The sequence below is a fragment of the Dromaius novaehollandiae genome, chromosome 3 (genome assembly GCF_036370855.1).
Source record: "Dromaius novaehollandiae isolate bDroNov1 chromosome 3, bDroNov1.hap1, whole genome shotgun sequence".
Lineage (NCBI taxonomy): Eukaryota > Metazoa > Chordata > Aves > Casuariiformes > Dromaiidae > Dromaius > Dromaius novaehollandiae.
In genome coordinates, this window is record NC_088100.1 from 128,686,904 (window position 1) to 128,699,943 (window position 13,040).

At 42.5% G+C, this 13,040-nt stretch overlaps 1 protein-coding gene across 2 annotated transcripts in view; it reads left to right on the forward strand.

Annotated features, from left to right (window-relative positions):
• Window positions 1-13,040, forward strand: part of ATL2 (atlastin GTPase 2) — a 43,034-nt gene that overhangs the window by 10,541 nt on the left and 19,453 nt on the right. For both annotated transcript variants that reach the window (XM_026110544.2, XM_064510098.1), the window contains exon 2: window positions 9,096-9,376. In XM_026110544.2, coding sequence (XP_025966329.1) covers window positions 9,096-9,376 — 281 coding nt within the window. The remainder of the gene's footprint in view (window positions 1-9,095; window positions 9,377-13,040) is intronic.

Genomic DNA, 13,040 nt, shown 5'->3' on the forward strand with positions numbered 1-13,040 from the left:
AAAGGCAGTGTGGGACCACATGGTCCTGGAGATGAGCAAAGGTAGGGGAGAGCCATTATCTGAATGAGTGGGTACTATTAAAGCAGGTTTGAAGAGGCAACGAGTGAGTGGACCAGGCGCAGGAGGCAGTTACTTATGCTGTCCTGTTGGCAAAGAAGTGTACTTTGAGCTTTTGCCTTGGAGGAGGTCTTCTGTGAAGCAGTGCTGCCCATATCTGGTGGAGAGTTGAATGTTATGAAGAGCAGGTGTGGGGTTGTGAAGTATATGGGCATGGCTAGCTGTTGGATCAATTATGTGAGGAACTCTTGCTCCAGTGCGGGATAGGAGGGTGGAGGTAAAGGGAACACCTGCTAAATGTGATTTATTTTTTGTTTAAACTCTCCCTAAAGTGTGATTGTGAGTGTTTTTTTTTCCTATTTCCAGTTCTGCTTGGTCTGGGCTCTCTTCCACCAAGCACTTGTTTGCACACATTGTATTCCCCTGGTTGCCCTTCCCTTTCAGCCAGGGCATGTGTGTTGGTGTCACTACCAGGTTAAGAATTGCTTCCCTCCTCTTAGGAAGAGGAAGGAGGAATTTAAATACCCCCGAAGATGTCTGAAGGTAGCAATGGTATCGGTTTTGTTAGGTGCACAAACTAGAGAAGGCTGTTCCTTAAAGTAAACCCAATCTCTCTCTGTACTGCTCTTTACTCTTAGAAATTCAATCTAGGACTTTTTTTAAAAGAAAATTATGGAGTTCAGTGTTGGAAAAGCTGGATGGGAGGTTTTCTTAGCTACAGGCATGTAAAGGGAGAAAGGAAGCTGGATGCAAAGTGATGGTTGGCCTAAAAGATCATTCTTGCTTAGAGGCTTCATATTGTTAGAAGCATGCTCTGGACACCCCCATCCCCAAAAAGCCTGTTAGACTTGCTCTGTTTCCTTAAACCTGTTGGTATTCCTGACTGACAGCTTGTTTACCCTGGAAATGGAAATGAAAACTGGCCCTCTAGCATACCTCCTGTGCAGAGAGCAGGGAGCACTTGCTTCACTTGGTGCTGAGCTCCTTTGTGGCTGCAGTACAGGTACAGCTGGATGATTAAAACTATTCTGGGTGTTGATCTAAAAATCAAACATGAGATACCTGCAGTTGGCATCTTTTGTCTTACTCTTACCTCCCTTCTCCCTTAATCTTGGTTTGGGATAGCTGCTATCTGTCTTTTTATTCAGCTGCTGACGTGTGAGAACTACATACAGTGCATATAAAATATGGTTAGGGCCTAAAATATTTAGGAAATACTGACTAAATCTAGTTAGCCAATAAGAATTGAATTCTTGAACTCAGAGAAGCAACAGCCTTAAATAAAATCATACTCTGAAATGCAAGCAGAAGGCTGCCCAGTTTAAATCTACCATGGACTGCAAAGATCCGGTTAGCCTGGAGAGTCCACAGAGAGCTTTCGCTTAGCATTTCTGGAGCCTGCAGTGAACTAGGGCACTGTCAGATCTGGCATATTCTGATTCCCAACCTCAAGAACTTGGGGGATGGGTATTAAAGGGGAGAAAGGCTTTTTTTTTCCTCCTGCTAGTGCTCTCACTTACCTTATAGTCTACCATAGTCTTAGTATCCTAAAGCAGCATTTTTGGAGGGGACTGGAAGACTGGAAAGTACTGCTAAGTCTTACTGTGGGTAGAGATCCTGTTAGGTCCTTCAGTGTACTAATAATAGCCATGTTTTTTAGGCAGAGTGGAAGAGGGATGAGAAGCGTGCTTTGTCACTATCCCTACTCTCCAAGTTTTTCCTTGTAGCTATGGAGAAACATCTTTCTTACTAAGTTCATGACGTACTTCCAGAAAAGCAATCTTTGTGTGTGAGGTCCCTGAGGTTTCTGCTCCTGCTGTCTTAATCTCTGCTTATAGTATTTTCTTACCTATATGTGCTTCCTGAAAATAGCTAAATTTGAGGGTTAACTTTTTTGCTGCCCAACTTCATTTTAATGAAGTCTCCCTGCAGCTTTTCTATCCCCTTAACTGGAGAATGCAAAATGCTAACTTTAACAGTATCTTGTGTAGCTATGGCAGAGTTACCTCTCTGTTCGTGCATGCATGCAGACCATTCAACAGAAAAGCAATTTAAAGCACTTTAAGAGTAGACAGACCTATTGTCTGATTAGTTATGACACTTCATAGCTTTCTGGGTCATCAGAATAGCTTCTTTTTCCCCTTTGCTGGTAGAATCATAGCTTCAGGTACTTCTTGCTTCTGCTTGTATTTTATGTAACAGTTCTAGATCTGTCCCTTATTGTTCTGTTGCCTTGAAGGAATGGAGAGAGTTAAACACATCTCCAACCCTCTCCTAATCAACCATCAGTCTTACTGGATATCCAAACAAGTCTTTGGAACGAAACTCATCTGTCCTATTTATAGCAGAAATATTCAAAACATTTAATTATTTCTGGCCTTAAAACGAGCTACTTGGCAGTATTTGCTAGTCAGCATTAGGAAAGCAGTGATGCGTTGAGGTCTGCAGCAGCCTCCTAACTTTCATGTGGGTCTTGCTGTGACTTTGCATGGAGTGAGACAGCTGGGGAAAGGGGAGGACAACTTTGTCACTTAAATCTAGTGATTTTTTTTTTCTTTTCCAGGAGATGTGCCAGGTTCTTTGTCTTTTTTTTTTCCTTGCCTTGTCCAACTAAGGTTTAAAAGTTAACCTATTTTCTCCCACCCTCTGGAATTCAATTCACACATGCCTACACTCTCCTCAGTTTGCTACACCAAAATAAGAAGCACTTAAACAGTTTGTCTCCTCTCTCTCTAATGAAAGTTTCCTGGGTGAAGCTCTCTGAGAAGGATATATTACACTGAAATGTTGTGATTTCCTCATGATAACTTATTTGAAGGTTCTAATACAAGCCGTGAAGTCCCTCAGGCAGGGGAGGTAGAACAGGACTTCAAAGCCAGATGAGTCAAGGTTAGTGTAGCAAACTAGGTTCCCCACTCACACTTGAAAGCAAGCTGTATTGTACATCTGTACTGAACTATGAGGGGGAGACTTAGATCGTCTTGCATGGGCACAAGAAACGTGTGGTGTCTGTAGAGCATGAGGAAAAGAGTTCAGGGACACAGAGGAAGTATCTAGGGGTGTTAGAAGTTTGGTTTCAAGCTGGGGGTCTAACAAAAGTGCATGTTTTTGTGTAAACAAGATGTTAAGACTACCAGCTTGAACCTACAAAAGTAGAAGTTTGGACAGAGACTAGAAAAGGGAACTTGGAAGTTGTCTTAACTCCTGATGCAGCAAATTGAAGGAATGCTGATGAAAGTCATCTCTGTTGGTAAAAGTGACTACTTTAGCTGTCTGTGTATAATCTGGGTCTTAAACTGCTAAAAAGTAAATGGATTTAGATTGACTTTGATGTTTTGCTGCATTTGTGTGCAGTTGTCTGTGTCCACCCCACCCTCTGGAGAAGCTGATCATTAGCTGGCACTTGCCACTTGTTGACCAGGAATATATGCTGTATCTGAAACCAACTGAGTTTAGCAGTTGTAGTGTGTATTTTTTTTATGATCAGAGGAGGTGAATGATATACTAACTCAAGCTGTATTCAGGTTAAAACTTTAAAGGTAGCTATGTTGACGCTTTATTCCAATTAATGTGCTGGGTACCCTTGATGCTTAAGGGGATGATGGACTTGCATTTAAAATGGGCTGCATCTTCCTTATTTCCATAGCTTGGGAATTGAGCTGACTGTTCTTGCTCCCGTGTTCTTATACTACGGAACAAATAAGTCGTCAGCTGCTAGCTGTGTCCTTAGGGAAAGCAGGAATTAGCTTTTGTTCACTTTACTCCTTATTTTAAGGAGTGGGTTATTTAGTTCGGCTTGTTTGGTTTAAATATTCTCTATATTTACACAAGAGACTACTGTTCTCAAAAGCTGGCTTAGCATTTCAACAAATGTTGCTTGTTCTGGATACTTAGCTGATGGGGGTCAGTTGTACTCCACTCAGCAACAACTACAGCGGGACTAAAGAGCTTACGAGACGCTATGTGGTAATATCTTCACTCAGCCAGCTACCTTCGCTTCCGTTCATATATGTCTGCTTCTGTGTCTTGCTGAACAATATTGCGCCTCTTGTATCTTCTGGCCTGTTTGACCTGGGTTAGGAAGTGATTATGCACAGTCAGAATTGTGCATTAGTTTAAATGCTTTAATTGAATGATCCAGATTGTAAGAGGCTGAAATGGAGTAAGGAATGGTTGGCAAGCAGCTGTAATAATAGGGCTGAATGGATGGCAGACTTCAGGGGCAAGTCCTGTTTTATGGTCTTTTTGCATCTGCTCCAGCCAGAGCAGGGTGTGTGACTGTAGTCTGAAGTTCTGTAGTCCAGAAGCTTCAAAGGTCAAGTATACAACTTGAAAACAGGAAATTACGGTGCTGGGCCTGCTGCGCTGCACTGCCACTTCCAATGCTGTATGTTCTGACAGATGAGAGCTTTTCTGTATCTACCGAAAGCCTGAGGTCCAGTTTTCTGTGCTTGCAGGAGTTTCCAACAGCCTCAAGACCAAACCTGAGAGTGAGAAAGATGAATCTACTGGCATGGCCCTAGTAGGCTGGCAGGAGGCAATGTTGTCTGGCTGTGCTGCAGGCAGTGTGGGGAACCTTCATCATGGCTCTGCCACAACTTGTTATATGTAACTTTTGAATGTAATGGGATGGATGTGCTGTGTCCGTAACCCCATTACTGGGATGGAACTGGACTTCCTGGAAGTGTTAAGAGACTTTAAAAAACAGAGCAAAAACTCTGCTGCTTTGGTTGCCTCTCCAGCAGTACTGAATGTGTTGTCATGGAGATCTGCATAGGGAGGCTGCCATGAGCTTTACAAATCCAAATCAATGTCCAGTTGGCTAGGAACACTCCAGTGCAGGGACAGTCATTCTGTGAAAGCCACTTCTTCCACGGTTAGTCCTTTACTGTTGCTGTACTTAAGTTGGTGGGACTGGATTATCGCGGGAACCTAGAGCAGTTTGTGGTCTGTAGGCTGGGTTTTAGAATGAATCCACTTAAATTCTGACTTTTAAGTAGTGAGCTATGACAATGCTGGGGGAGTTGAAGAAAGGGAAAAACAGGGTAAGGAGTAGGGCTTCTTTTTTCTGAACTTCATTAACTCTTGGCCTGACTCTTGACCCATATGCTTCTTTTATGGACTGCTTGAAGACTTAAGGCAGTGCTTCTGCAGCTTTAGCAGGAAACTGGACTGCAGAGTAGGACTGCTTGTCCTGACCATGATTTTGAGAGAATGCTCTGAAAAAAGCACTTTTGGGGAGTGGAAAGTGATCCCTGTGCCTGTGATACCAAAGCTGCCTGGAGAGCCTTCCAAAGTATTCCAGCGTTGCCTGAGATGGTGACTAGCCAGACTAATAGGGTAAGCAGCCAGGAGGGTAGTGTAAAGGACCTAAAATGTTGGGGCACCTGCTTAGGGGCACACAACAAATTAGCATATGCTGATTGTGTTCTTGGAACAAGCAGTAGCACTTGCTCCACAGTTAACATGCTTAATTTGTGTAATGTTTGTCCTGGTAATTGCTAACTAGTTCAAGATCTCTGGAGGGGAAGGATGTTCTGTGCCACTCAAGCATGAAGTTATGAAACCAGCTCTTCTGGATGGATCAATTTTCCCTTTTTCCTTCACAACTGTCAACACTGTAGCTCTCCACCCTCAAAGTGCTTGATTCATGGTGATGATAGTCTTTATATAGCCAAAAGCTCACAACCTACCTACATTAGGCTGGCAAGTAAAAAAAAAAAAAAAAAAAAAAAAAAAAAAAAAAAACTTGATGTGTTGGACTTCACTTTCCAATTTCTGCTGGTAAGTGAAATCTAATAGGAATTGAAGAGGACCTGAGAATAAATCTTCTCTCTTGTTCCCTCTGAGCTAAGTGAGCTGCAGGGCTACAGAAAGCTATTAAGATTTTGAACTTTTAAAGGAAGTATCATCTGCTGGTTCTTGATAGTACTATCTACTTGTGATAGGGGGAATCTGCTTGTTTAGAAATAACTAATGATAAAATATCACTACTTGTTTGTTCGGAAAGCTGCTTGGCTTGAGGCCTTGGGTGACTATTCTGCTTATTGGCAGAAAGATGTTGCGGCAGCAAGTGCTTTGAGGCCTGCTAGGGTTCTGCTGACTTCCAGATAGGAAAAGATGGTCAACATCTGGCTCCGAGTGAATGAGGAGAAACTGCAGATGTTGCTTCAGGATGCTTTATACTCTGCCTCAGTTTACATAACTGCTAGCTTACTGCAGTTGAAGTGAAATACATGTTTAAATGAATCGAAGGCTGTTTTAAATAACCAAGTTCAACTTGTTGCCTGGGTACTTTGTTTATCTGTGTGGATACTTCGTGCATCTGTTTGCTACAACACAAGTCTTTCCTTAGAGCTATATAATCTTAGTGTTTTTATTGATAGGGTCATTCCCTTCATGTTTCTAGACTGTGAAACTGAAGGCTTTCTGATGGGCAAAATTGGATTCTCTCACCTTGATGTCCCACCAGGGATATCTTCCGAAAGATTTTTGGCCTACAAAGGATGATACTTATATGAGCCAAAATCTGTTATGTAAACTGCTTCAGAAAAAGAGGGCTAGTTTAATTTCTGGGAATACAAAAGCTTTTAAGCCAAAGATGAGAGTCAGCTTCTGAAGTGGTGACCAGTATTGTGTCAATGAAGTTTTTGTATAGTTTGATCTTCTGTTGACAGCTCTCTTTTTAGTTACTCCTTCCAGTTGTCAGGCCTATTAGTGCAATTGCATTTGGCCTGCTTTGTCAGCTAGTCTTTGTTCAAGGTGGTGCTAGGAGCCATTTTGCGCACCCACTTGGATAATGTTGGGAGTTCAGGTCTCGCCGCTTAAGGTTTAAGCGCTTATGCTTACTTTGTTTGAACTAAGCACTGAGCTAGTTTGATTGTTTTGAATCAGTCCTTTTTTCCTTTAAAGGCTTAGTGCTACTGGCTGTTGAGGCAGCACAATTGATGCTTGGAAATGGAAACATCTGCTGTGGTTTGCAGTGAGGCAAGAGGCTGTCAGAAATGGCTAAAGAGACAGCCTCTGGAAGAGCTCCAGGGTCACCGTCACGTTACCAGTCTTTCAACTTCATGCTAATGACTCAAATGTCTCATTGCATCCGCAGAGCAGTGCACTGGAGCGCTATTCTGAAGTCTTTTGCTGAGGATGGGATCTAAGATGCAAAGTCTGGCAGAAATTACTTGGCAGGTCCTGCAAGTATTGGCAGGGGGCTCTGCCATCAATGAATCAAACTGTGGTGCCTTCTCTGGTGTCTCATGACACATCTTGCAAGAGAACACTGTTCTTGGGCTGCTCCCACAGGAAGCATGGGGGCCATGTAAGATACCTGTGTGCAATGCATTGTGTAACTGGAGATGGCTATTTATCCTGATAAAAGCAGTGCTTGGAAATACAGGCATGGCTTGCAGTCCAGCAAATGTAAGTTCGTGCTGTGATGTCCTTGAATATGTAACTACTAGGAAGATACCTCAGACTCATGCTTCTGGGGTTCTGATGCAATGTGACAAAATGTAAATTTAGAGTTGAGGGCAATTCTAGAAGCACAAAAAAACCTTACTGATGCTTGATAAGTAAACTGGAATCAGGCCAATGGTAGAGTTGTTATTTTGTGGAACAAATGTCAATGTTGTGGTATTTAGCCAAGAGGAGAGACTTCATCTTGGACAGGTCACAGACTTTTTCTAGGCTTCAACCCAGTAACTCCTGAATTCTGGAAGTCAGGAAAGTGGGATATTGATATTAATGTGCTGTATGTCTGAAAGGCTGTGTTGTCTTAATTTATCACCCATCAGCATGGGAAGGGGTAAACTACAGGTGTAATGCTCCTCTTGTGTTCAGAGCATGTAAGAAAAAACTGAAGACATCAACTTCCTACCTCTAATGCTTGGCACTTCAGGTAATGTATTAAAACCGATTGGGTAGCTCGCACCACACTTAGCATAGTACAGGCAGTCTGAAGCAGTGTACCTGGCTCATTGTGTAATCTTCACGTTGTTGTCTTTAGAAATCAAAACACTAAAACCCAAATTTGCCACTTAAGCCGAGTCATTTCTATGTGGCAAATGCTATCCTAATCTGTGGAAATGGCTCATGCCGCGTAACCAGCGATGTGTGGTTTTAACCTTGAAGCTATCTTCCGCTTTTGTTTTCCTATGTTGTGTGCTGGTCAGAAGGGGGTAGGGTGAAGAGGAAACGCTTTGTCCAGAGAGTCAATTCAGGATCAATTCCTTAGGAGCTTGTTTTAGATGCACTTAATATGCACTTAACTCTTCTTGAAATGGTTGTTAAGAACTTGCTGCTTTCAAACTCTGCCATAGCAGGAGTAGGAAGCCAGAAACTGTTTCCGTGTTCCCCTATCCCCCCCACCCCCCCAAAAAAAGAGTTAGGCCTTGTACATAAGATTTTTTCCCCTTCTTGCAAGCCGTGAGTAAGCATTTTAAGAAGCTTGTGCTATATTTGAGGATTAAAACAGGTAATATGATGTGTTGTAATTAGAAGTTCATGTAACTTCTGCTGATGCATGTAACCCTTGAGTTATGTACTAGGTAGATATGTGCAAGCAAGAAAAGTTGACAGAAAACAATAGTATAAGAAGGCAGTGTTCTAAAAATGTCTCTTTTTGTCCTCTTTGGAGCTTATCTTAAACTAATTAATCTTTCCCATATGAGAAGAGAGCAAAGGGCCTTGGTTTTTAATAGAAGTTACACTTGAGAAGCCTTGAAAAGGACCTGAAAAGAGAACTGGTGAAAACCAGTTCTTTTGTGATAGATTCCGTAAAACTTACAGAATGCTGAAGATCTGAAATGTAGACTAAGCACAAAGCTCAAACAAATGGACAGGGAACTTATTTGCTGTTTACCTCGTCCTCTGCACATGCGTCATAAAAAGTTCATTTTTCAGAGCTGGCCTAGGTTGGCCTATGGCACCTGCATCACTCCTACTGCTGCGAAAGGGCCCAGCTTGAGGCTTCACTTCACAGAAATGTACAGTGTCCTGAGCATTGACTTACTAATGTATTGTAACCTGTCAATTTGCAGGTAAATATTATGAGGAGGAAGAGGAGGAGGATGCCTTGCCGGACTCGGATGCCCTGCCAGACTCAGATGATGAGGTGGAGTTGGATAATCCGCGCCCCATACAGATTGTTCTTGCTCACGAAGATGACCATAACTTTGAACTAGATGAAGAAGCATTGGAAAAAATCTTGCTTCAGGAACACATCAAAGATCTTAACATAGTAGTTGTATCTGTAGCAGGAGCTTTCCGCAAAGGAAAATCTTTTCTGCTGGACTTCATGCTTAGATATATGTATAACAGGGTGAGTAATTCAGACTTCCCCCTGCAGGGGGAAGAAAACTTAGTTTGGTGTTTTAGTCATTTACCTTTGTATTTGTTGACTTGAACACAAACATAGCAGCTCCAACATTTCTTATTTACTGAGAGAGATGGGAGGCCAGCTACTGTGTTACTACTCTCTGAAGTATATTTAAGTGACAGGTTCTTTTTCCTGATATAAATTGCCTGCAGCTATCAAGGTAACTTGTTGGTGTCCCACTGGAAGTGGGCATGAGAGGAACTTTAATGAGGGGAGCGTAGTGGCCTTCAGTTGAGCTCCTGGGGAGGGCTTATGCAGGTGGCAGCCTGGAGAAATCTTGCCTAGACTGTGTCTCCTGAAATCATATTCTAGTGCTGACTTACCCACTCTTCCAGAAAGAAGAGTCTTATCAAATACTTATTAGAGGACTAAATTGGCTTACTGAGATATGGCAGAAGGGAGAAAGTCTCCTGTTGGTTTGACTGGACTGTGTCCCTGAACATGGTCCAGGAACTCTTTAAATCCTTTGAAGTCACTGGTAAATGAACACCCAATCTGAAATTTAATTCTTTCTGTTAGCTTGTGGTTGATGTTTGTTCTTGCACCTACTACACTTTGAACGCTTGGCTGATATGGAGAAGGTGGAGTTGGGATGCCTGTGAACATGAAAATCTGTCTATTGCAGGTGGTGGTGGTGTGCTGTTTTCTTTTAATCTGCACAGTGAGTATTGACAACTCACTGTTGGGCCGCTGCTTTAAGCTTGGAAGGAGCAGATCTCACTCCTTCTAGCTTGTTGTTGTCCGGACTTCGAATACACAGATACAGTCCTGACAAGTTTCTGCTATTTTGCCTTCACATTAGCTGGCTTGAGGAGAAGTTGAGATGAACGCAGCTGTTAAAGGAAATACGGGAATATCCCAAAGAAGCTGCTGGTAGTTGGCAGATGACTTCCTTTCTTTTACTCCTGGTGATGCCTGCTGTTGAATTCCTCTCACTAGTTTGCCAAGAGTTCTGTAAGAAAGACACTGAGGATGTGGTAGGAGGAATACAGAGTAGCAAGCTGCTGCTTCCAGCTCTTTAACTCTTCTAACCCAGGGAGAAATAAACAGTTCATTGATATGGCTCTTCAGTGGATGGCCTTTTTTTTATGTATAAAGCTGCTGTAGAGTCTTTCTCTTAGTAGGGGGGGGGGGAAAAATCTGCAGTTGGTGCTAAATAGAGGGCTTTTCTGATACAGATATAGGCAGTCCTAGCTCCTTCAAAAATAGCAGGGGTGAATTTCACTCAAGTACCCTAACTTTCAGATTATGAATTAGGGCAAAAGTTTGTAAATCAAAGTGGATTGGAACAGTCTTTCAGTCTTGTGTGATAGGTGTCTGTTTATTGCATTGTGCAGTCACTCTTTCAGCTTTCTGTAGGTGTCCTTCAAAACACTGTTTCTTTTAAGAAACTGAAGATTAAGACAAGCTCAGCCCTCTAGTGTAACAGTGCTGTCTTAGCAAAAGGGGGGAGATCTTGCTCTCCGTGTACTTTCTCTGGCTGTGCATGTGTTCTCTAGCTGTAACTCTCTCAGGGCCTTAGCTGAGTCAATCCAACTCACTAATGGAACAGAAGACTCTGCGCTTTGCTGGATTGTTTTTCTGCCAGCTCAGTGATGTAAACTGGCTTAGGAAAGAGTTTGACAAGCATCAGTGTTACAAACTGAACCACAGGAGGTATGGGATGGGAGAAGACAAGTGAAATGCCTCCTTCCTGGAGCACAGCTGAGTTGTGTCAAGCTGCATGGTCTCCTCTACCTTCATGCAACTTCACTGCAGGATGGGCATCCTCTCAAGTCTGGCCTCTCCACTTTTCAGTCAGGCTTAATTACAAGTCTGTATTTGCTGTGAACTGAATGTTGGAGCCTGCACAGAGTACCAGTGCATCAGTAATCAATCAATACACTGATAAAGCAATTGTAGAATGTCCTCTCCTGTGCATAGTAAAGGATATGAGGAAAAGCACATCAAGTTCAGATGCTTCAGGATTCCATTTTCTTATCTTAGACCGAGAGCTAGAGGTCATGTGGAAAGTTGCCTTTCTAAAAATCTCACTTGTGCCAAATTGAGTCAAAGGCAAGGATTTTGTCATGGCTAAGGTTGGTCACCAACTTTAGTGAGGCAGGCATCTCGTTACAAATGTTGATGCTTAGTTGTATGGTTGCTGGCTTGAAATGGAACAGTTATCTGCTGTCAAATAGTGGCAGTTCTGTACTCAACAAAATGCTGCAAGGATCCTGTGATCGTTGTTGCAGTTTAAGCCTTATTAAGAGTTGGGTGTGGTAACACTAGTAAATTTAGATTTGTAAGCTTTTTTCCAGGGGCGTGACCTTCTTAACTTGCATTAATCTGCAAGGTATGCTGCATATTAAATGGCACTATGCAGATAAAGCTGCATTGGTCTTTTCCATAGTATGGAATATACTTAGAAATTATCCATTAGGTGACTAGTGCAAAACTGTAGTGCAACTTCAGCTTGGTTTCCTGTAGGAACAAAGCCTTGTTGTTCTTCCTTCCATATTTCTTGAACCTCTTTCAAGCCAGCTTGATGGAAAGTGTTAAAACACAAAGTTCCCTGGAAAGCAAAGAGAAAGATAGCAATCTAGGAATGCTTCAAACTGAGGGAAAGGTCAGAGTCAGAGATGGGCTCAAGTGTATCATCCACAAGGTGAAGCAGCTTCAGCTGATCTTGTGCCTGTTTAGACACCAAAGTCTCCTGTAACATGAATCATGTATAGGATCAAATGCGATTGTATCCAGGGCTCACTGAGGTACTTGTCAAAAGATTTGGGTAGTTTTGGTCTGAATTCCTACAAATGAGAATAATAAATTTCTGGATCAAAAGGGGAAAGTATTGTTCTTGTACAAATGGATGAATAGACTATATTGTTGAATAACATGCAGCTTCCTTTGGAGAAGCAACAGGCTACAGACCATTGACATACACCAGTGAAATCTGAGTCAGAATGGCAGAAACATATCCTGGAGCATACTGAAGCTAAAAGCAGGCCTGGAGCTTCAAGTTTCTAGGGCGCTTAGTGGATGCGTAAACAACTTCTGGAATAAAAAGCTTCTGGGGAATGCTGCTCAGACACCATTGACCATTGTGGTGAAGGGATGAGAGGCTGTCCTCAGTCTCAGGTGTGTGACAAACAAGAGGCCTGCTTGTAAAGAACTGTGGTTCTCTTGACTTGGATACTGGTATTCATTTTCTGCACTCTGCATCTAGTCATCTTGTTGACCTTTACCATGTCCAGTCTGAGCAGCAAAGCTGAATGGTATGTGCTTAGCATTTGAGAGACTGCTGGTGCAGAACTGCTTGATCACCTTTCCCTCCTGGTATAGATTTACTCTGCAGTAAGTAATGCACTTGGCCATGAGAAATGTATGCAGCTATTTTTCCCTTTCCCCATTTGAAATAAGCAATTTCATTTACTTATAGTAAGTATTTGTCTTCTGTGCAGCCCTTGGGTGCCTCATACTGCTCTGAGATGTGAGCTGAGATCTGTCTTGAGCTCTCTTCTGAAAAAAGCTGCCAATGCAGAGTTAGCACAGTAGTGACGGTGGCCTTCTGAATGGAGAAATCTCCCCTCTGACCTCCTTGAAGCAGATGCTTTCCTCACTGGCT